Source organism: Suricata suricatta, chromosome 1, assembly GCF_006229205.1.
Source record: "Suricata suricatta isolate VVHF042 chromosome 1, meerkat_22Aug2017_6uvM2_HiC, whole genome shotgun sequence".
Classification (NCBI taxonomy): Eukaryota; Metazoa; Chordata; class Mammalia; order Carnivora; family Herpestidae; genus Suricata; species Suricata suricatta.
Genome location: NC_043700.1, coordinates 193,321,619 through 193,346,138, shown reverse-complemented (window position 1 = coordinate 193,346,138; position 24,520 = coordinate 193,321,619). Strand labels below are relative to the sequence as shown.

The window sequence follows — 24,520 nt, the reverse complement described above, 5'->3', positions numbered from 1 at the left end:
GCCTCGCTCATTGGTCGCCGCTGCCGCCTCAAGACCCCCAGCCGCGCTGCGCGTGGGGGGCGGGGCCTGAACGCAAGGTAGGGGCGGGCCTGCGCGGAGCGCGGGAGCGGCCTCTCGGAATCCCTCCCGCAGCTCCACCACCGTCGGCGCGTGCACCGCTCTGGCCCCGCCCCCGTGTCGGAGCTCCGCCCACCGCGCGCGCCCGCTTGCACAGAAGGTGAGGTCGCCAGACAGGCGTCGGAGGCTGGCGGCGGTGGCGACCTGCGCCAGAGAAGGGGGCGCTCGGTTACGGCCAGCGGTAAGGGTCTGGCCACGCCGGCAGCCTGGCTATTTAGGGTCTCCACTTCGGGGCCGTACGGCGCCCCGCCGAGGCCGCGGCCTGAGTACCCGTCCCTGCCCTGTCTGCGACCCGCTGTGTGACCTTGGGCAAGGTGCTCGCCCTCCCCGTCACCGTCCAGATTTGCCTGGTGTGAGCGACAGGGAGCAGCGGGGCTCCCGCCTGCCTGAGCACAGTGGCCTGCCGTGACGGGGTCCCTGGAGGTCTCTAGAGGGTGAGGCCGAGCGGCAGGCAAACCCCCTCCCTCCCAGTAGAGGTCCCTGGCTTGTCCGAGGCCAGCCCCCCAGCAGGCGCCGCCGCAGGAAGCGTCAGGGGCCGCACCAGCCCCGGGAGCCCCTTCCCATCTGCACAGGTGCTGCTTCTGTGAGGTCTCACTCGAAGGGCACAGGTGGGAGGACACTCCTCAGCCAGGAGAGGTCACTAGGGCTGGGAGAAGCCTTCGGGACCAAGTGCTCCAGAGCTGGACATGGGGCTGGCGAGAAGGGGTCAGGTAGGAGAGGAGGCTTCCTGCCAGCCTCTGGTGCACTCACCAGGACCTGGGCGGGGGGCGGGATTGAGGAGGGGGCTCTGTCAGGCCAGGCCCTGAGGCCACGCAGATGCAGGAGACACCTGGTGGTCCAGCATCAAGAGGGTAGAAGAGGGAAGACCCCAAAGGGGGCGGAAGCATGAACCGCCTGGCATCCTGGGGTTGGGCAGGGGGAGGTGCAGGCCGGGCCTCGGTGCAGGTTCTGGGCCCGGCGACGCAGGTCCTGCACGGGCTCTGGAGCCCAGCCAGCTGCTGCCTGCTCTGGCAGGGTGGCTGGTGCAGGGGCAGCGCCAGCGACACCTGAGGGCCATGAGCACAGGCGCTGGCACGCGGGTGCCCAGGCCGTCTCCCCGTGCAGGCCTTCGAAGCCACAGGTCTTCCCTGCTATCCTTCTAGGGCCTCCGAGAGTCCATCGGGGCCCGCCAGGGCAGCCAAGGGCCAGTGGCTGAGTGACCCAGGCCAGAGCAGGTCTCTGAGGGCACCTGTGCTGGGAAAGGTCCTAGCCTGTCCGGACTCTTGACGACAACCTCAAGTCACCAAGGGCACCTGTGTGTTTACCAAAAGGCTGCCCCTCTCAGCCCTTATTTGGATAGTTCCTAAAGCTTCCAGGGGAACAAGACACAGGCTGTGCCACGGTAATGCCTCTCACTGGGCTTGGTGACCTCACCTAAAACTCTCCTGCAGCCAGGGATGAAGGTGTGGGGATAGAGTGGCACCCGGGAGGCCATCACGGGGCCTCAGTGCCCACGTGTGGGAGTCCAACGCCACGGACACGTGTTCCCACCGGCCGTGGCCTGTGTCTCATGGGCTCAGCCTACGTTGGCCGCGTGCCCAGCCACCGCAGTTCCACCTGTCGGTGCCCTGCTGGCATCAGCCGTGGCACAGTATTAGAATTGTCCAGTGTTACAGATGTGTGAGCTGAGCTGGGAGCAACAGGAAGTCATAAGAAAAAAATGAAACTTTAGGTCAAAGGAAAAATTGTAATACACAATATTAATCTGTTTGTCTTTAGACCAATGCTACCATAAAATGAGATATTTACTTTGTTTTGCTTTTTGGAGGAAGAGCCCTTGAATAATGTGGCCCTGCAGGGGTGAAGCCAGAGAAGAGGCTCCCCTCCCTTCCCCTCTGTGGCGCTGGGCCTCGGGGCCTGGCTTCCCCAAGATGCGGGGAGGGCTGCAGGCCTCTTGTGACCCACGTGCCATGCTCTGTGGCCAGGGCATCACCCAGCCGACGCCCAGCACGCAGGGCTCTGCAGTCCGCACTGGACCTGGGCCGCGGCGCCCCGCAGTCAACCGGGGGCCCTGCTGCCGGCCTCGTCTGCCATCGGGACGGAACCTCCGAGGGGAGGCGCCGGCCTCAGCCACGATCACCGCTTCTCAGGCCGCCCACTGCCTCCGGGAGGATCAGTGTTCTCACGTTCGTAATTCTCTCCATGCTTAAGGGTGTCCTCTCACTTGACCTTTGACACAGGAATTAAAAGCCCTCCCCGCTCAAGCTGTGTCTCTCCCTCAAAAATAAACGTTAAAAAAATTTTAATGAACAAGAATGAAAATAAATGAATGAAATTGTCTAGTATTTAAAAAGTACAAATGAAAAGGCGGCTGTGAGGAGCAGCAGGTGTTCTCTGAGCCACTGAGCGTGGGACTCCCACACGACCCAGCAAGTCCAGTGTGGCGCCTGGGGGGCTCAGTCGGTTGAGTGTCTGACTTCAGCTCAGGTCATGACCTCACGGTTCGTGGGTTCGAGCCCCGAATCGGGCTCTGTGCTGACAGCTCGGAGCCTGGAACTGCTTCGGATTCTGTGTCTCCCTCTCTCTCTCTCTGACCCTCCCCTGCTCACACTCTTTCTGTCTCTCAAAAATAAATTTAAAACGTTAAAAAGATTTAAAAAAAAGAAACACAAACGAACTGAAGTTGGGTCTTGAAGAGATGTTTGTACGCTACTCTTAGCAGCGGTATTCACAACAGCCGATAGGTCGAAATAACCCAAATGCCCATGGATGGATGGATGGATGGATGGATGGATGGACACAATGTGGCCCATCGTACAGCAGAATTAGTCTGAAAAAGAAGGGCATTCTGACACCTGTCACACATGGGCGAGCCTGGGGACACTGCTCCGTGAAGCAAGCCAGTCACAAAGGGCAGCTTCTGTCTGACATAAATACACACGTCTTATTGTATGAAAAAGGGCAGGTTTCGGAGTACACGTACATAGCTCCCCACCTCCGGTTGGTTCTCCTTCTGCTGACAAGCCTAACACAGATGCTGAGACCAACGGACGGGCAGCATATTTACAGTCTCCAAGCACCGCCACCAAGACCCCCGTCCGGCCGGAGGAGCGGGCGCCTGGCTGCTGGGCGACCGGCTCGGCAAAGGCAGGGCGCCCGGCCCTGCGGCCACGCCCAGAGGCCCCGGGTCAGGTGTCCTATTGGCCACCTGGCTGGGTGAGAGGACCTTGCTGGTGGGCCCCGCACGCCTCTGGGGACCCTCCTTCAGACACCTCACTGGCCGGGCTTCTCTCACAGTGTTTATAAAGCCGCCTGCAGGTGCTCTTGGAGGACGAGGACGAGGGGAAGGAGGGCTAGCATGTGGTCGGTGTCCCCATAACCTATGGATTCCAGCTTTTCTATTGTGTCTTACATTCATTCATTTTTTCTCTAAAGACTTTTTGAGAGCAGATCTAGGCTCACAGCAAAGCTGAGGGAGGCACAGAGATGGCCCACGTACCCCTGCACCCCCACGGTCCCCCCACGACCCCCACCCCCACCAGGGGGTGCACCTGCTGGAGCGGAGGCGGCGTCATCACCCCGAGGCCACGCAGGGTGCATGGCCTGTGGGTCTGGACGAGCGCATATCGGCAGGTGCCCAGCTCCCTGGGGCCACGCAGGGCTGCCTCGCTGCCCTAGAAACGCCCCGGGATCCCCCTGTTCACCCCCACAGCCCCTGTGGTCCACCTTCTCCAGAATGTCCTACAGCTGGACGCCTGCTCATTTTGGTATTTATATAGTAAGGAAATGATGTGGCTTCTTTTTCTTTTTCTTGGCTTCTCTTGTTTGCTTTACGGTTACTGAATCATGAGCAGGAGGTGCAGGGTTATGACCCTCAGAGACATGCGTATTAGACCCTGGGAAGAAGGGCCTGGTTTTACACTCAATGCTGTGCCACTCCCGTTGGGTTCTAGCTCCAACACTCGGTTCCCGCCTGCCCCTCTTGCTCTGCCTTGGGGCTCAGGGCTCCAAAGTCCTCCAGTCACCCCACACCCTCTGCCCAGGGGGAGGAAGAAAAGGGGTGGCGGCCCCTCCTGCCAAAGCCCTCCTCCCCACGCCCTCCTCCTGGCCCAAGGCCGTCCTCAAAACTCCTGGTAAGTTCATTCCTGCTTCGCACGACTCCCTTCCCATCCCAAAGGTTATGTGAGCTCTTCCAGAACCATCTTCGACCGCCTGTTTTACATCTGAATCTGTAAGACATGAGGCTTCCGTGGGCCGTCTGCTCCTCGGGGAGCGGGTGAGCCCGCCCAGCCCCTGCACCATCCACCCGGTCATCTCCCTTTTCCCTCCTCGAACTCGACAGCTTTTCCTGGTCACCGCGCACCTGGTGAACCAGCAGCGTGGGGCTGCGGAGGGGCAGCCGGGGGCTGCAGTGTCAGGAGCAACGACCTGAGCAGCGGGCCCAGGGGACCCAGGGGACCCAGAAGCAAGGCAGGGGCCGGACTGCGCTGACGCACGCCCAGTCCCGAGTGTGCTCGGAGCCACCGAACCCTGCGCTGTAAACAGGCAATGTGTACATGGTCCCTTATAAGTAATGTGCTTTCTTCCAAGATGTCCAAAGGATTTTTTTTTTCTCTTGAGGTCCAGTAATTTTACAAGCATATGTCTTGGTGTTGGCCATTCTGGACCAACGTTCAGGAACGTGGCGTGCTTTCAAATCCTTTGTGTTTCAGGAAGGTCTTCACGAACGCTCATGTCCCTTAGGATAGCATCTTGCAAAACTACAGCACACTCCGACAGCCAGGACACCGGCACGGACACAGTCGATCCCCATGGGAACCTGCGTTCGCCCAGGGAGCCCTCCAGGGTTTCCCCATGCACCTGCTCAAGGGCACCTGGGTCGTCTCCAGTTTGGGGATGTGACTTATGTCTAGGTTTCTGTGTGACGTGTGTGCTCACTTCTGGGATAAATGGGCAGCAACACAGCCACCGGGTTGTATGGCTGCTGCACGTTCAGTTTTGTGCAGGCGGGGCCCCTCTCCTCCCTCCCCTTCAGGGAGCCCTCCCCCCACACCTGTCGGGAGCTATTTGAACTCACCGGTAGAGCGGAAATTCCTGGTGAGGAGACAGCGCGTTTGCACGGCCTCTTGCCCCCAGACAGCTTCCCAAATCTACCCTCTTGAAACTTCTCATTTCTGCTTGGGCACCAAACCTCAGAGTGCTTTGCTGGTTAGTGTCAGGAGCGGCCTGTCCCCCTGCTCTGTCCCTGAGGCATGATTGCACCTGGTCAGGGAAAAGATGAGTAAACTAGATACACCCTAATGCAACATATAATTTTCCCCTAAGCAATGAACTGATAACTGACTACCTCCTGGGCCTGGACACCTTTGTGAAAGTCACTCCTGCGATAAAACATATCATCTTTGGGACTGTGAGGGCAGGCATTATGTCTCCTAACCTGTTTTTCTGGGAACTTTCTCTTAAAGTTATCAACAGCCTAATGACCCTTATTCATAAAAAACTGACCTTTACTAAACAATGCTGTTTGCCTCTTAGTTAAAGGTTGCTTCCTTAAGGCTAGACCTGAGGTTTTGTAAAAAAAAATACCTATGACAACATGAGTGCCTGTAGCTAAGTTTTTTATGACAGTCATTACTACTAGAATTGTGAATTCTGCAGAACCCATGTCCTGGAAAATTGTAAAAATTATCCATGAGAAATCATTTACTGCTCTTTCTGGTCCTTGTACCTTTCACCATAAATAAAGCTTGAGAACCAGACAGGGCAGAGACGCCTGCCACAAGGGCAGAGACGCCTGCCACAAGGGCAGGGGTGCCCATCTGGTGACCAGAATGAAACTCGAGGCTCTCTCCCTCTCTCTCGCCGACACCGTCCACCCTTCAGGGAGCCCTGGACCTGCTGGGGCTGGACTCGGCACACACGCTTTCACCCCTTTTTGTTTATTTTTGACAGAGAGAGAGAGAGAGAAGGAATGCAGAGGAGGGGAAGAGAGACACAGAACCCAAAGCAGGCTCCGGTGGTCAAGGCTAAGAACTCTGCCCAGCCCTTGACCCAGTGACTTCCTGCCAGTTTTGTACGTTACACTGAGGTCTGCGGCTCACTTCAGGTGAACCTCCGTACCGCCTGAGAGCCAGGCTGGGGCTCGTGGCTCTCCAGCAGCCCGCAAGCGCCTCTGCAGCGGGCCGGCTTCGAAAATGGCTCCAATGATCCCCTCTTGTGTGATCCCCTCTCCTAGGTGCTGGCTGGCCGCTGACTTGCTTCTAAGCAAACTAAGGGACAGGAGGCCACTTCCAAAATGAAGCCCCACAAGCTACGGCTTCCGTCTGGCGGAGCTCTTCCCCGGCACAGAGGGCACCTGACCGACAGCCATGAGGCAGGTTGGATACAGAGCCTTCCCGGGTCAAGCCTTCGGACGAGAGCCCGGCCCGAGCCGACATCTTGACTGCAGTCCTGCAAGAGTCTGGACCAGAGGATTGCCTAAGCCACAGAAATCAGGATATTGTGCCTGTGATCCACGGAGTTCCAGAAAAATCTGTGGTGTGGCCGCAGCGCCTGCCCGTGTCAATGGCAGGCCCCTGCTCTGGTGATTTTGCCCAAGGACGGGGGGAAGTTCCTCTGGAAACTCAAATTCTGCCTTTTTCCTACAGAGCATGGCAAGTGCACTGAGGGCCATCACGCTGGAAGCCACTCTCGAAATCATATTCAGGGCCACGGGGGGACGTGCCACTTGCCACTCACGTGCACTGGCATTCGCTTGAGGCAGCAGCTCCGGGAGCCCTCCCTGGGCACATCCGACCACCTCCCGGCCTCCGGGAAAGGGCTGGTCTGCGTCGCCAACGGCCCACTCCCGAGTGCCTGCCCGACGACCATGCTCGCTCTGACTGGCAGAGAAGGAGCGAGCGGATGTGCAGGGCTGGGGGGCTGGGTTCTCTGCAACCACAGCGGGTTATTAAACACGTGGCACCCGCTCGCTCCTTCCATCCTGAGACGCCCTGAGAGGCGCCCCAAGGCCCCACCCACAGCTGGAAAAGCCAGGGCTTGTGGGTGGCAGGTGCGCACCCCCACCGCACACATCTGCAGGGCCCCCCCGCGGGCCAGGCCGGGTCCAGAGCTGAGGACACGCACACAGTCGATGCCTCTGTCACAGCTCCAGCCTCCAGAGCCCCCAGTGCCGCTGTCCGGAGACCTGGCTTCCTGTGCTGCACTGAGGGGATTGTTTTTCTGGAAAACTTCTTATGCAGCTTTGAAATGTGATTTACACAGTGGCAGAGGTCCAAGCGACGCCTGCAGATTAGAAAGCAAACAAAACAGTGACAACAAAGCATGAAACCACACACACACACACACACACACACACACACAGAGAAACGACCCTTGAACAAAAAGTGCTTTATAATCAAAACGGCGGGCGCCTGGGGGGCTCAGCTAAGCATCCGCCCCTTGCTCTCGGCTCAGGTCATGATCTCACAGCTCGTGGGACCAAGCCCCGTGGCGGGCTCTGTGCTGACAGCTCAGAGCCCGGAGCCTGCTTCGGATTCTGTCTCCCTCTCTCTGACCCTCCCCTGCTCGCTCGCTCTCGCTCTCTCTCTCTCTCTCTCTCTCAAAAATGAACATTAAAAAACAATTTTTTTAAGGCACACTTCCTCCCACCTAGCCAAGCCGGTCAAAGCGGACGGCTCAACTACGACCTTGCAAGGCCCTTCCGGTTTGCCGCGTCCCGTGACAGGATCTGCCTGGCAGGCTTCCAGACTTGCTAACATGGAATGCAAAGACCCTGCCTGTAATGGCTCCGTTCACCGGAGGATCCACCCGCACGGGTCCAGAACGCCGGAAGTGCAGGCTTTTGGTTCAGGCCAACTGTGGACTCACCTGCAGGGCTCCAGTGACGTCTTGTTCCCAAAGGGGAAGGGTCCTGAAAGACCAGCAAGCAACCAGAATGGCTTCCCAATGGAGGGAACAAGTAAGGGGGGACAGAGGATGACACCCTGATCAGCTGCCCACATCTATGCAAGGGGACACAGGGAAATGAGTCACCAATGGGAACAAGATAGCAATCAGCCTGCAATTGTGAGCAATTAATCATGCCGGACAAACTTAATTTAGTTCTGACTCCGCTTGGTTCCATGTACAAGAGTCAAGAATAGGGACGACTCGACCCTAGCCGGTGGTTATTTGTAACCATACGGAAAATACTAGATCACGTTAACAACACTGAAAGGCAAGAGCAAAAGCCTGGAGTGTGACTTGCCTGTTGCTTTAGAGCAGTCCAAGAATTTAAATGCGAAGCAAAAGCTAGCGGCTAAAATGATTCTTCTAGAACCTAAATCAGAGGTCACGTCCCCTGCTGCCCTCCTCAGTCAGAATAAAGCCCAGGTCTGCCACTCCCCGGCTCCAGCCAACCAGCCTCCTCACCCTCATTTAAGACCACTTCCGTCCAGGGGCACCTGGGGGGCTCAGTGGGTCGGGTGTGCGACTTGGCTCAGGTCATGATCTCACGGTCTGTGGGCTGGAGCCCTGCATCGGGCTCTGTGCTGACACAGGAAGTCGTCTTCCGATCCTGTGTCTCCTTTTCTCTGCCCCTCTCCCACTCCCCCTACACTCTCTCAAAAGTAAAGAAACATTAAAAAATAAAAAAAAAAAAGGACCACTTCCGTGGCCCACCCTCGAGTTAGGGACCGCCCTCTCAAGGCCTCCGCATCTCCTCCGCCAACACAAGCCCAAACGACGGCCAGGACCTCCTCCCTCGGAGCCAGGGAGCCGGCTCAGGGCCCTCTGCCCCCAGCCCTTCTCTGCAGAAGGCGGCGTGTTCGCAGCCCTGAGCCTTCCTCAGCCTGCTTCCCGCCGGGTGAGTCGGGAGGGTCCAAAGGCCCCTTTTCATTTCCTACTGCCTGTCCCTTTCAGTCCAGACTCCGTGTTTTCTAACAACACAATTCTCTCAAAAATTCCCTCAAGAATTCTCTCAATTCTGTCAAAAGCCTTCCGGGTCTCCTGGGAAACTTCTTGGGGTACAGCTCCTTCACCAAGGGCCGCAAGCACAGGTCTCCTCCGAAGGGCCCTCTTGGCCTCGCGCCCTGCAGTCCTCGGGGGCCCTACTGTTTGACGGGAAGCTTGCAACTTTCTCCGGTCTGGACCATTTCTCAGCCGCCGCCCCAGCACAGACCGGATCTTCCTGGCCATCCTGGCCCCGCATCAGCCCTGGTGCCACCAGGAAGGCGGGGGGGGGGGGCGCGCACCTACGCACTCAAGCCCCGTCTCTGGCTTCCGCTTCAGCAGCAGGACGCAGAGGCACCTTCTGTATTGCCTGGAAATCCTGTCCAGTCCAGTCTGTCATCTTCCGCCTCCACGCCACACATGATAGCTGCTGAACTGTCCCCACATGGCCGGGACTCACTCTGCTCCAGTTCCTAACATTCCCACATCTTCCCAAGCCCGAGTCCCCCACAGCCCGAGGCACCCGCCAGCACTTTCCTCCTCAAAGTCCTGCCAGCTCCTGCCCCCCGTAAAGTCTCTCCCACACATGAGGATTTTGCTAGCAGTCCATACACCAAACTCCTACCCCAGGGCCTTTGCACTTGCTGCCTTCTGGGGTGGCTGTTCTTCCCCAAGAGCACATCTGTTCAAATGCCACCTTATCAGGCATCTCTCACCCAACCTATATACGTGCAGCTTCCCACCTCGCAGTCACCCCCGTGCCCCCCAGGCCGTCTCTACTCCCCCCTTAACCTGACTCCATGTTTGCAATCTTCTGTGCCCAGCAGAGGGCGAGTGCAGAATCTGGAGCACCCCGTCTCCTGCGTGTCTCCAGCGTCCGCTGCAGCTGTGTCTGGCACACAGCACGGGCTCCACAAAGGGCACAGGGAAGGCCTCCTGCCCATTTGAGAGACCCTGAACAAAACTGCCAAACGTCCCCTTTGCCCGAGGCACGGGCAGGGGGGCCGTGAGCTCACGGCCATGTCTGCAGGCCTAGTCTCCAGGACTTCAAGCATCCGACTAGAGGGCGTGCCATGGTCAGGGCTGCCCCTCAGAACCCAGGCCCGGGGCTCATCTGCTCCAGGGCAGAATGTGCAGCCCGGTCTGTCTCCGAAAGGGAAAGGGCCCCCGTCGAATGGGGCCAGGCTTGCCGAAAGATCTGGGCGGTCCCAGCCTGACGGAGACATCCCAGGAGTTTCCGGACCCCGGCCGTGCTTCCTTCACCCCGTGCGCGCCGTCCCCCAGTGTCACCATCCCCCAGTGTCACGGGGTGAGGAGATGCTCCGATCCTCCAAATGGGGATTATCTCAGCAGGAGCTAGCCGGCAATTAACACAAATGAGCTAAAGAAGGTTCTCTTCTTTTTATTTTCGCAATATCATTCCATACAAAAGCAATAGAAACGTAACAGTCTTAACAAGAAGTTTACAATTGAGTATTTGAACAGAAAATCTGTACACATTATCATTTACAGCAACTTTACATGGTAGATTAACTGATTGTAAAAAAAAGTCCGTTCTAAGCCCCTCTGCTGGCAGCCTGGCTCCTGCAGCGTCACAGGTGGAAGGCCTGCCTAGCGCTATTTACAGGTACCAAATTAAGACTGTATAACCCACATAAAATCCATTAACTTAATGCTCAATTTACTAACTCTGACTATTCAGTGCTCTGTATGAGCAAAAAACCACACCTGGACCTCCTGACAAAAGGCCCAAAATGTAAGTTTCTCTAACGATACCAAAGTTACCCGATTCTGAGAGCACTCCGCCCCCAGTGGAGAAAGCGGAGGTGAGGCGGGCCTGTGGGCGGCGGTCACCCCCAGCCCACCTGACAAGGGGCGGCCGGGCGCCTAACTTACTGGTGGAGAACCAGTTAGAAGTTTGTTTGTCAGCTTAACTTGGAGGATGATGAAGCAATTAAGTTTTCAAGTTCAATTTTCCTTGGATTTATTTCCATTTACAATTTAAAACATGCAAAATACACTCACTATACATAAAATTAACGCTTAAGAAAATAAGGCAAGAACGAAGAACAGTTCACCATGAGACAATGCGATAATGAACTGCGAACAGAAGCCACCTGGTCACAAACGCAGGACCCATGCTTGGCCGGCCCGGCCTGCCCGGGGAGGCAACGCCCCCGCTCGGGGGCCTCCAGGTGGCACCTGTTAGCTCATGGCTGGAACTCTTTCAAGGGCTCCGTTAGACAAGCTTCCAAGTCAAACTCGTCCTCCACTCCGCAGTCCACGTGCCTCACTTTGGTGGGTGTGCCAGAGTACACGTCCTAGAAAACAGGAGCACGGTCACAGCTAGCCCCCAAGACACGCGGGGCTTGCTGCCGCTGGCACTAAACCCAAGGCTGCACACCCCGACGGCCACGGCCCGGCAGGCCGAACGTCCATGCGGGCTGGGATGCCTGGGAGAGAGAATTCCACCGTTACCTACTTCAAACTCATGGGCGTGGACGCAGACCCGCTAACCACCCCACCAGAAGCTAAAAGCTGACACCTTTAAGGCGTTCGAGCCCCAGCCCCTAGACTCCCGGGGGGCCGCAGGGCGGACCCAGCGGACCACTGTCCACACGCCGTGACCCGTGACGCAGAATCACACCAAACCCTGGGGCACGCGCTCACCAGCCAAGGAGGACCTGTCCCGGCTGCTCCTTCTCCAGCCCACCTCACCCCAAACCCGGGGGCCCCCTCCTACACCCACGTTTGGGAATCAAGTGAGAGAACACATGTCAAGGTCTATGCATTCACTTACTACTTCTAATAACTGCGCTGCCAAAGGGGCCGTGACATAGCGTACACAAGGCAGTGTGAAACAAAAGTTCAGATGTGAACACCCACAGAACAGGTGCTGAAGAGCTAGAAGAAACCCGAATCATGGCGCTCAAGGCAGGATTTGGTAAGGGCATTTAATGGATTTCTCAACCGCTCTAATAAACAGGTTTTGCTTTTTTCACTAAAAAAGTTTAATTAATTACAAGGTCATACAATCAAACCTTAGAGTTTACAATTTAGGACATTTAAACTCATTGAAGCCCAATGTTTATACCAACTTAAACCAAAGCTATGAATGAAATGTTAAAAAAAAAAAAAGGGGGGGGGGCGGATTTTCTGTGGCACCTGGGTAGTAGCTCACACAGTTAAGCATCTGACTTCAGCTCAGGTCGTGATCTCACAGTTCACGGGTTCGAGCCCCGCGTCAGGCTCTGTGCTGAGTGCTCAGAGCCTGGAGCCTCCTTCAGATTCTGTGTCTCCCTCTCTCTCTGCCCCTCCCCTGCTCATGCTCTCTCTGCCCCTCCCCTGCTCATGCTCTCTCTCTCTCAAAAAATAAATACACATTAAAAAAAATTTTTTTTTAAGTTTTCTTTTTGCAATAGAGAAATCTGGCTGATATCACTTGAATCATGTTATAAACTGATCGCCCTCAATAACAGGACAAACCGACATGCCCCCCACTATGGTCACACTCTTGCTTAAAGCATTCAATCTGAATCTAGTTCTTAAAGAAGCAAAACTCCCAAATGAGGAATTCCTCCTTATAAAAAGCAGCCTGAAATCTTCCCAAAAGCCAAGGTCACAGGAGAAGAGGCAGAAAGACTAAGTTTTATTCTAAGTTAAAGAACATGTAAGAAACAATTTAGACAAGGAGTCCTTGATTAAACTGTGGATCCAAAAAAAAAATCCACAACTTATTATAAGATGTTATTAGGGCAACCAGAAAACCTGAATATGGATGCTGATTAGACAGTATTCTGTCAACATGGCACTTCCTGAGCACATGACATCATGGCTGTGTCCAGAATTTGGTGGTGTGGTGAAGGGACACAGACAGTTCTGGGTGTACCTAGTACTAAATAAAGTACTCAGCCCAGGCTTCCCTTCCTTTAGCAAATCCAGCCATGTCTGAACCCCCTCTTCCTGGACCTCCCACCAGGACCCCTGCCTCTCATCTTCGCGGTCTGGCCACCACCCCCTTGTCCCCTGGGCCTGAACCTCTCGCTCTAACTTCTGATTTGGCAGGTGGTATGTTCAGAATCTGTTTCTTGAGCTCGGACAAGAGTTCCTCTTCATCCAAACTAAGGACACCACCAGCTGAGATGTGCACAGGTTCCTTCTCAGTGCTGCATACTTGTAAATAAATATCCATCAAACTGGGATCACTTACCATTAAATAACCTGTTTTTTTCTCAACAATTTTCCCACATCATTAGTCTTCAAAAACCACCTTACGATATAAACAGAACTTTGCTAGTCTTCTATTGTTGGACCTGTCTTACTTCTAACCTTGCAGTCACAAACGGCGGGTCCACAGATGGTCCACAAGACGGGATGGACACGTGCAGACTTACCAGGGAGGGGACACAGGTGAAGGGGAAAAAGGTAACTATGCACCTTTATTTTAGAGGCTTCTGACCTCACGCAGGATGACCTCACGTAAAGCATAAACTGCTCACGTAGATCTACTTGTATACACGCAGAAAAGTCTGGGGGAACATGAACCCAACCAACAGCTACAGGATTAGCTGAGATAGTTTTATATATTGCTTTTAATCTTCGTAGCTTTTTCTTAAAAAACATGTAGTTTTTAAAAATCGGCACATGTGGGGGAACCTAGGCCCAAAACACATTTTTATTTCACAACAATTAGCAAACGGTTCCTGTACTACTAGCAAATCACCGGCACAAACTGCACACAGCCTAACGTTAATGCCGGTGACCAGCCCTACATAAGCACTGGAACCAAAGGAAAAAAGGCCTTACTTTTTTCTCTTGAAGGTTTATTTTTATTTGAGAGAAAAGAGACAGAGTTTCCCAAGCAGGCACAGCACTGGCAACAGGGCGGAGCCCAGGCCCCGGGAGACCACGGCCTGAGGGGTAATCAAGAGCAGGGTGCTGAACCACTTAACCAACAATGAAGCTACCTGGGCTCCCTGAGGCTTTTCACTTTTAAAACCAAAACGAACGGTGTGGGTGCCTGGGGGGCTCTGTGGGTTGAACATCCAACTCCTGACTTTGGTTCAGGTCCAGATCTCATGGTTCCTGGGACTGAGCCCGGTGTCAGCGTGGAGCCTGCTCAGGATTCTCTCTCTCCCTCTCTCTCTGACCCTCCTCCACACACGCTGTGCTCTTTCAAAATAAACAAACTTTACATGTGATCTTAGCCAAACGGCCTAGAAACAATAATAAACTTTAAATAAATAAAGTCAAATGAAAACAGCAGGGCTAACTAGGCGGACTGAACCAAAACCTAGACAAGGCCACTGCAGAGACACGCCACCAAACCTGATATGTTCATGGCGTCAAGAGGAAGGGATCAGGAGCCCCCCTATTCATAAGCATCAAAATCAAACTCCAGCCCTAATGTCAGTTTACGAAGTGGCACATGGCATCCACAACTAACTTGAAGCCAAGAAAAGGCACTTACCAAGTTATCCTGAGAGCTTGTCTGGGATTCAGAGCTGCTTTCTGCAGATTCGGTCTCCATTTCCCCGAGGTCCACAGGATGTCTGTGAAGTGAAACCCAACAGGGAAGTCAGTCACCATTTAAAGCCAGGAGGCACGTGATGCAGGAAGGCTCTCAGAGCCTGATCACTAAGCACAAGCACAGTCAACACCATGCGGCCCTGAGCGCTCGGCCACGTGTCTCTTCTGCTCCTGAAGGGACCCAGACGGTTTTCCGTGACCCCTCCCCCACCCCGCCTCCGCCCTGCCCGCCCTGCCCGCCCCATGCAGCCCAGTCAGCCCGCACCGGCAGAGCGGGCCACAGCTCCTGCAAGCGGAGACCTCCGCCCGGCTCAGAACCAACCGCAACCTGCCCGCTCGCAGCCGGGGTGCAACTGTTTACACGCCGACGGGCACCCTTCCAAGTAGAAGCGGCAATAATAAGCCCAATTTGGGGAGCAGGGGACACGGAACAACAGTGTCAAAGTGGAAAAAAAAAAAAACCGGTATGACACGATGATTTCCGTGAGGCCCAATCTGTAAAGCCACGTTAGAAATTATCCCAGGGACTCCTGGCTGGCTCAGTCGGAGCACAGAAGGAGTTTGAGCCCCGCATGGAGTACAGAGAGCCCTTAAATAAATAAAACCTTAAAAACTATTTCAGACATGACCGTTTCTTAGTCATTTCCCCAGCACAAAGCAGAAGCTCAAGTATTTGCTGAAGGAACAAATCTGTTTCTCAGGAAGGGAGAGCTCAGGTCAGCGGGGAGCTCAAAGAGAGCACGGAGTGCAAGACCACCCTCTCCAGCTCCCTGTGGCCACCCCAACCCCGGGGCGCAACCCCAGGCCTCAGGCCTTTCCAACTGGGTTCCACGGAAAAATCAACAGGGAAAAGATGAAAGGCTTCCTTAACTAAAGGAGACCTTTTATTTTCATAGTTCAACATAAGTGACTCAAATACCTTTGAGAATGTTTATTTTAAAACTTAAGAACAGACCACAACCCCCGTGTTACTACGTTTACTTTCTCTAGCTGCGGAAAGTAAACCTCTTCCCCCACCGCCTCACACGCGTGTGCACGAGGGAAACAGACGCGAGGCCAGGGCGGCTGGCTGCTCGGCTCCCAGAACCCCCAGGGGGGCCTGGCACAAGGAGAGCGCGCGCAGACGATCCCGAGATTCTGGTCGCTGCACACGTCACAGAAACAGAGGACAGGAATGCAATGAAGACATACATTTCTTGCAAATCACATCCTTCTTCAGGTGGAGGATCCCAAAAATGTAGCGCCACCTTCCAGAGTTTGATCTGCTGGTCCCACGATCGCCGACTGTACTTCTTGAACTTGTTGGGGGTCTTGGGGTGGATGCCGGGCTGTCGAAGGTGCCTGCGGGAAGGGGGAGGGCATTCTAACACTCCACGCGCATCTGCACGTCAGCAGGAAAACTAACCAAACTATGAGATCAGAGTCATTACACAATTACACATCGACTGAGATTCTATAAAACAAGCAGAACTAATGTATAAAACGCGCTACCCCTTTGACTCTGCGATTCCTCTGCTAGGTATGCTCTGGGAAAGTACATGTGAACCCTAGTCCTGCCAAGAAACCGATGCTCTAAGCTTTGCAGCCTGTGTGTGGGGAGCAGGGTAGGAGAGCATGCTGCCTGGACAAAATGAGGCAACGCTCATGTTGTTCTCCAATAACATCTTTACAACCTGCAACCTGAACTTTACTCTGTCCCCACCACCCATGTTAATAGCTGTATGTTTATAAGACTGTGGAGTCTGACCTGAAGGAAGACCTGAAAGGTTTCCCAACACCCAGAGCTATAAATGTTGTTTTCTTATCTTCAAGCCCCTGGGTTCCCCCCCATTCCTCTTCCTTCGTGTAAGGGCCTCAGCTGTTCAGCGGCCCTCAGCAGGCGCAAGCTCCGCCCAGACTCCCGATTCACCACTGAAGTGCCCATCTAGGGGACTCCGGCAGGAGGCGCCAGTGAGCCCAGACTACCTGGGGACTTCCTTAATATAGCGGTCGTAGGCGATGGTGTTCTTCCCATAGTTGATCTGTTTCTGCCTTCTCATGAGCACGCTTTCATCCGTCTCTAAGTCAGCCGGTACTGTGGACCCCGACTCCTTCGAATCAGAACTGAAGATGAGATGAACAGAACATGCGTCAAGACCACTACGTAAGGAAATGTTGAAAAACAACGAAAGAACATCTGACCTCTAGACTCCAAACCAAGTTAATCCTAAACAGTCCGGAAATGGGGGGGGATTTAGCACACAATAGTAGAGCCTCCAGGGCAGGGAAGGGACTTGCTGAGACCACCAGCATCCCCTGCAGCTGTTTCCACTAGAAGACTGCAGGCTCTCAAATGAGAAAAGAAACATTTGCGTGGCATTTACCTTCCAGACGAGGACTTTCTCTCTCTCCCAAAGTCATTTATGAGAAGTTTTCTTTTATATCTGAAAGCAAAATAAACATCACTGATTTTAAGGCATAACTGAATTAACTGAATACAATGCTTTTAGAACTAAAAGACAGCCCCCAGGAAGAAGGCCTTCTTCCTGAGCAGTAAGGTCTGGATTAGTGAATTGGGGGAACAGCACAGTTGGGAGTCTTATTTTCTTTTTCTTAATTTTTTGAGGTTTTATTTATTTTTGAGAGAGAGACAGAGCATGAGCGAGGGAAGGACAGAGAGGGAGACACAGAATCCGAAGCAGCCTCCAGGCTCTGAGCCGTCAGCCCAGCGCCCGACGCGGGGCTCGACTCACAGACTGTGAGACCATGACCTGAGCACAAGGCGGACACCTAACTGACTGGGCTGCCCCGGATTAGTGAGCTCACCTAACAGCACACCTGAGTGGCTTATTTTCAATCTCCCTCAGTCATCTTCTCCCATAAGAAGGTAAGTTACACACTGAGATCACACCAAGTGCTTAGAGCCACCAGGCTCTGTGAGCAGCTCAATGCCCTCGACCGGCACCACATGGAAGAAGGCAGAGGCTCTCTGAGCCAAATAAAGGCCCTAACAGTTTCAGGTTAAGTAGTGAGAGCCAAGTTTCAAAGGAAATAAACATAAGTTGAAGTAAAGTTATTTCGAACACAATCACTGATTAACCACACACAAGGGCCTGAGTCCTGGAGGGAGACGGTCGCCGCCACCCATCTGGCTCCTTGTGAACTGCACCAGGCCCCTGACCTCGATCACCACAGCAAGCACGGAACCCCGGCTCTGCCCAGGCACGCCAGCCCAAGGGGTGTGCGCCGCCTACCACCGAAACCATGGACCACCTCAAACTCGGAAGTTTTGTCTGAAGTATGCCGTCTCTTACTGTTTCCTTCCAAAATCCCCGCCCCCGAGTTTGCTGAGGCGTCGAGTACCGTTTGGACACAGGAAGCGATGAAGGAGTTTATTTCAGCATCAGATCTACACCAAGCCCTGAGAACAAAGGCAGGAGGCCTCAGGAGGCCTCAGGCCACTTTCTGCAGGGCCTCGCCTCCTTGCGCTCCGGCAGAAACAGACTGGCTTCAGGGAGACCTAAAACTCACATCCCTAACTTCAGGGCGTGCTGTGAGTTATCCTCTCCAAAGTACAGCGAGCTAGATGCTGGTAAAACGTCCGGCGGGCCACCACCATCTGCAGGCCGGGCCGCCCGGGCCTTCCTAAAGCAGCAGCCTTCCCTCAGGAGGGGGTGGTGGAGCACCAGAGGGGCGGATAACCGAGCACAACGATTTTCAGAGGCAGGCCGTGAGGGCGCTGAGGGGCAGAAGGGGGCCACCAAAGGGACGTCCAGACAGCCCAGGTGCTCCACACACAGCAGAGCCGCGGCCGGTCCCTGGCGAGGGGAGAAGGGGCATCAGGACACAGGTAGGGCAGCACAGCCGCCATAAACCTCAGGAGCAGCACTCAGAAACTACACAGAGCAAATCAAACGTCCCAACTCTACAGCTGGGAAAAATCTAGACCAACCTCAATAAAACAACTAACTCAGAACACCAGGGATGCCCAGGTGGCGGAGTCGGTTAAGCATCCAACTTCAACTGAAGTCACAATCTTGCAGTTCATGGGTTCAAGCCCTAAGTCGGGCTCTGTGCTGACAGCTCAGAGCCTGGAACCTGCTTCGGATTGTGTCTCCCTCTCTCTCTGCCTCTTCCCCACTTGTGTACTCTGTTTCTCTCTCTCAAAAATAAACATCAACAATAATTTTTTTGTAAAACAAAACACTGAAGCCACACCTGTCAACTTCCAGCTCACTTTCCACGAGGCATGCTGCTCCCCACCCCACACACACGTGGCCATAACCAGCCCCCACGTGTCCCTGTGCCTTTAAGGAGGCAGCTAGAAATACCATCAAGCACTGCAGAAGTGCAACAGGCGATGTGGCCCTGCTTCTCTGCAGAGAGAACACAGTTGCTCCTAAGAATTAATAACCAATGGACTCAGTTTAACCCTCTCCAGGAAATCATGAGCCACAATATTTTAACTCAAAGTTCATTCAGCTGGGCTGGATGGCGTGTATCAAGGGGGGGGAGAAAAACACAATGTAATCAAGAGAAATAAGCAGTGTTTAGGTTGTAAACGAGCAGCGGAAGTGGCTTGGAGTTCGTGAGAACTTAGACACACACGAGCCTGAGGTACAGCTGTAGGGGGGCTCACAGGCCCCACGACGGGGACCCCTCACTGTGCAGAGGCTCCTGCTTCCAAGCGGGTACCGGAGCCAGGTGTCTGATGACACTTGGCTGGGATGGCCGCGCACGACGCGGTAGGCGTCAGCACGGCACGGTGGAAGGACGGCCACCAAGACAGGGTCCTGAGACTTCCGCTGGCACACTCATCCAGAGGGCTTCAAGACGGGGCTGGCCCCCACTGTTTGCCGGTCGGCAGGCCCGGGGCGGGGCCTGAGGATGTGCCTTCCTAACACGCTCCCAGGCGCCGCTGACGCGGTATGGGGACCAAACTCTTAAGAATCATCATTCTCAGACATACTCAGACTTAATACACACTTGAAAGCATGGCAAATAACACTGCAGATCGGTCTGAAACGTATACCTTGCAATTTCCTTGTTAACTCTGGTTCTCATCTCATCCTCTTCGACTGCACTTGCCCAGTCTGAACATCTAGAATGGGGCTTGCGGCCTTCGGGAGTGGTAAAACTGCAATAAATGAAAATGTACATGTGAAGCGTGGCACACACTTTCCGCTTCCTTCCAAGTAGTACATCAGGAAATGCCCACATGCTGTCTGGGGGGGGGGGGGGGCAAGGAAGCAGGCTCCGAGACAGTCTGAGCTCCGTAACTCACTAGATCACTGAGTTTAGGCAATTCACTGAAAGCCTCTCTGGGCCTCATTTATCGATCTTCTGGGCACCTACCATGTGCCAGTGTTGGCTAAATCAGGAGAAAAAGTCTACTGGGGGGAAGGCAAAGTCAACAAAGCATCTTCAGCCCTGAAAATGGTACCTAATACAATTTGTTCTTTTACTTGTGAAGTGAAAAGCTATTCGGGGCAAAAAGCCTTAGGGGCACCTGGGTGGCTCAGCTGGTTAAGTGTCTGACTTGGCTCAGGCCGTGATCTCACGGTTCCTGGGTTCAAGCCCTGCGTTGGCCTCTGTGCTGACAGCTAAGAGCCTGGAGCCTGCTGTGATTCTGTTTCTCCTCCTTCTCTCTCTGCCCCTCCCCTGCTCATGCTCTCTCTCTCTCTGTCCCAAAAATAAATAAAACATTAAAAGAAAAAGGAAAAAACCTTAGATAATACTTGATGCTAAGCAAAGTGACCAACACATAAAAGGTGCTTAATAAATATTGCCTACTAGTTAGTTTCAGATGCACACAATGATTCAGAATATACCACATAATTAAAGCAGGAGAACAGGAATTTACATCGGAGTCCCTGCTACATGAGGAGTTACCGCACTGGTAAAAGTGCCCCCTAGAGTTAAGTGTAAACTAGGGATTCAGTTCTATCTAGAGATCAAGAAAACCTTTAGCCAAGTTAAACCCTTGGTCAAATTAGAGAATTTTTAAAGCAAATGCTTCACTGCAAAAACTCTGGCAGTCAGAATTGCTGGTATGTCTATTATCTACAGATGAGACATAAACGGATTTTTTTATTTTTCCACAGTTTTCTACTGGCCACCACTGCTGAATCCAAGCTGGACACAAACTTCAGCTGCACCTCTAAGCAGCCTTCTGTTCCCTAGCTGCAAACCATATGGCGTGCTCTGGAAACACAACTGCAATAACGAATGAATAATCTCTTTGCGCAATTATCATTTCTTCTCTTACAGTTTCTTCACCTCGAACAAGTAAAATTATATTTCTAAAAAAAAATTGCCAGAACCTAAAAATGGTTGGCAGCGTCTGAAGTCAATTTAATGAACTGAAAGTTAATGTGACTCAGCAACTGTACCCCAAAGAACCAAATAGAGGACTGTCCAGAGCTGGACATGAACTTCCCACTAGTGTATCTAGAAGTTCAGGTCTCCGCCATGGCAGGTTCCTGAACTTTTAAAAAAGGTGCTTACAAACGACCTTCCACTACATCACATGTTTTGGTAAAATAGAAAAAGGCTCTTGCAAAACTAAGCCTTAATTTTCATTATTTTTTAATGTTTGTTTATTTTTGGAGAGAGAGAACACAAGTGGGGGAGGAGCAGAAAGAGAGAGGGAGATAGAGATTCCAAAGCAGGCTCCAAACTGAGCTGTCAGCACAGAGCCTGACACGGCTTCAAACCAACGAACAGCAAGGTCACGACCTGAGCCAAAGCCGGACACTTAACTGACTGAACCACCCAGACACCCTGAGCCTATTTTTCAGGCTAAACAGAACAAGGTCACCAACCAATCCTATCACAGGGCAAAAAAAAAAAAAAAAACCAAACAAAACTTTGGGGGAAGGTGCTGGAGCAGAAAACAAAGCCTCTTTGACACAAGGAGCTAACCTCCACCCACAGGAACCGCGCACAGCCTGTGGCGGACCTACCGGGCACCTGCGCGCACCCCCGCCCAACGCCAGGCCGACGGGAGAGAAGCACCGCCAGCAGCACGCGGGCCGCGTTTGCGAGCCGGGTTTGCGTCATTTGCGTCACGTTAGACGAACAAGGAGGCCCATGCGGCTGGTGAGCTGCAGGGGAACCCACGGAACACCAAGCGCTTTCAAGGCAAGGTAAGGACTTGACATTTTGTCCTCGGCTAAACGGGAGACCGCTGAAAGCCTCCAATCCTGACCTCGACGACATCTGACAGATCTGGTCACACCCGCTCCGGCCTGTCCAGGTCTCTCCCACACTCACCACTTCCCAAGTGTCTCTTCTGGTCCGAAGTCTCTGAGAGGCATGAGCACGTGCCGCTACCTCACATCTGCCGGGTGCGGCCCCCCATCCACACTCCGCGGACACCCTCTCAGCCTCACCGGAGAGGCTTCGGGCCGACTGCGGACTCCGCCCCGAGCCGGCTCTGCGCCACCCACACCCGCTTCACCGTGGCACACGGATCACAGCTGACTCTCTGCGCACCCCCAGCCCATCAGCAGGTGCTAGCAGTCCTGCCTTAAAAGTCGACCATGAACCACACATTTGTCCCTGTCTCTGTTTTTCACTGTCCCGCCCCCTTCCACCTGATTTTAGTAGCCCACCCTGTGCTCCTCTAGTCAGACTCCACACAGGCCAAATGCATCCCCACCTGGGGGCCCTAGCCTCCGGGTCCTTGCAGGGACCGGTTCTCCACGGTCACCACACAGAAGTCACCCAACACAGGCCTTCCTTCTGACTGTGGCCTCAAGAGCACTCTGGCCTTCACCCCTGCCCTGATTTCCTCCCCCCACACCTGTCCCTCTGAACACCCTGACTAGCTGAGCCACCCCAATCAGAGGGCAGGCACCAGGAAAACGGAAACGTGGCTCGCCAAGCGTCCCAACTTCCCCAACACGCTACGCGCTCTAGAAACTGCTCGTGAGTGCTGCGATTCAGAGAGGAGACACCTGGGGACTCGAAATGAAAAGAACGAACTAGGAAGGAAGGAAGGAAAGGGAAAACCTGATGCTCCAAAGAATAAAAAAAAAAAATCCAAAAAAATTAAAAAAGGAAAAAAAAAAAGAATCTAGAGGCACTGACTTTGGCTCAGGTCATGATCTCACATGAGTGAGCCCCGTGTTGAGCTCTCTTCAGATCCTCTGTCCCCTCTCCCCGCACTCTGCCCCTCCCTCTTGTGCTCTTTCCCAAAACTAAACATTAAAAATAATTCTCTCTGCCCCTCCCCCACTTGCGCTCAAGTGCTCTCTCCCAAAAACAAAACTTAAAAAAAAAAGAAAAAAAAAGGATCTTACTCGAATCTTGGTTTGCATCCTGGCACTTACACCTGTTTTCACTGTGGCCGCCACCTAACTTCTCTAAGCTGAGTCTTCTGAGAGCCAACCTAACCAGCTGCACCGAAACGTCCGAAAAGCTTCCCACCGTGTCCCTAAAACACAGGAAGGCTCGCTCCCGCTCCCGAGGCTGGGATCAGCTTCTGTGGACACTGATCACCAGAGATCCTCGTGGGATCTTCACCTATCTCACTCACGTGACACACTGGTGCCTTCACACTCAGATAATGAGAAATACAGGCACCTCAACCACCCGTCTGAGGAACAACTGCCTTAACTAGTCAGTGGGCTATACCACTAGGCAGTTGCGGTGACTCTGACGCCATGACTACCCAAGTGTCATGAGACCTGGCACCGTGACCACTCAAGCAATGTGACCCACGGGGAACCCTGATCAGAAATCGAAAACCACAAGTACCTTAACCGATCAACTGATGTGAGGCACAGACAGCACAGGTGGCTCAGGAGGGCAACCCCCAGACGCCTTAACCAATCAGGACGGGGGCCCCCAGGCGCCCTAACCAGCCAGGTGAGGGCCCCCCAAAACCTTAACCAGTCAGGTGAGGTCCCTAGGCACCTTAACCAGCCAGGAAGGGGCCCCTAGGAACTTTAACCAGTCAGATGAAGGACCCAAGGAACCTTAACCAGTCAGGTGACAGACCCCAGGCGTCTTAGCCAAGAGGGGGCTCCCAGGAACCTTAACCAGGCAGGTGAAGGACCCCAGGAGCCTTGGCTAGACAAGGAAGGGACCCCAGACACCTTAACCCGTCAGATAAGGGACCCCAGGAACCTTAGCCAGTCAGGACCCGGACCCAAGCACCTAAAGCAGCCAGGATGGGGAACCCCCAGGCGCCATAACCAGTCAGGATGGGGGACCCCCACATGCTATAACCAGCCAGGAAAGGGAATTCCACGTGCCATAACCAGACAGGGACCCCAGGCGCCACAACCAGCCAGGTGGGGGCCCCAGAAACCTTAGCCAGTCATGACAGGGTCCCTAGGAACCTTAACCAGTCAAGTGAGGGACTCCAGAAACCTTAACCAGCCAGGAGGGGGCCCTCAGGAACCTCACGGGGGGGTGGGGGGGGGGAGGCGCATTAACCAGCCAGGAGGGGGCCCCCCAGGAACCGTAACTAGTCAAGTGAGGGCCCCTAGGTGCATTAACCAGTCAGGTGAGGGACCCCGGGCGCCTTCATCAGCCAGGAGGGACCCCCAGAAACCTTATCCGGTCAGGCGAGGGACCCCCGGCGCCTTACCTAGCCAGAGAAGGCCCCTGAGACCTTAACCGGTCAGGTGGGGGACCCCCGGCGCCTCAACTAGCCAGGAAGAGGCCCCCAGGACCTTAAGCAGTCAGGTGAAGACCCCGAAAACCTTAACGAGTCAGGTGAGGGACTCCAGAAACCTTAACCAATCAGGTGAGGGAGCCCCGAGCGCCTCAAGCAATCCGGCGGGGCCCCCAAGTGCCTAAACCAACAAGGTGGGACCCCCGGGCCCACCTGTCGGGTCTGCCGTCGCCCTGCGGCTTCGGGGGGGCCTCGGCGTCTTCGGGCTTCCTGCGCCTCCCGTCGGCTCTGCGCTTCCGTCCGAGGCTCCACCTCGCGGGGGGCGGGGGGCTGCGGACGAGAGACCGCGTCAGTGAG

At 54.2% G+C, this 24,520-nt stretch overlaps 1 protein-coding gene across 1 annotated transcript; it reads right to left on the bottom strand.

Moving 5' to 3' along the window:
• Nucleotides 1-10,409: 10,409 nt before the first annotated feature.
• On the bottom strand, nucleotides 10,410-24,504 carry SLBP (stem-loop binding protein; the record flags this gene model as incomplete). The annotated part of the gene is made up of 7 exons (XM_029949616.1): nucleotides 10,410-11,348; nucleotides 14,498-14,579; nucleotides 15,748-15,897; nucleotides 16,522-16,659; nucleotides 16,920-16,979; nucleotides 19,568-19,672; nucleotides 24,377-24,504. Coding segments are annotated over 7 exons (774 nt in total), but the record flags the coding sequence as incomplete, so codon positions are not given.
• Between the last annotated feature and the right edge of the window lie 16 nt (nucleotides 24,505-24,520).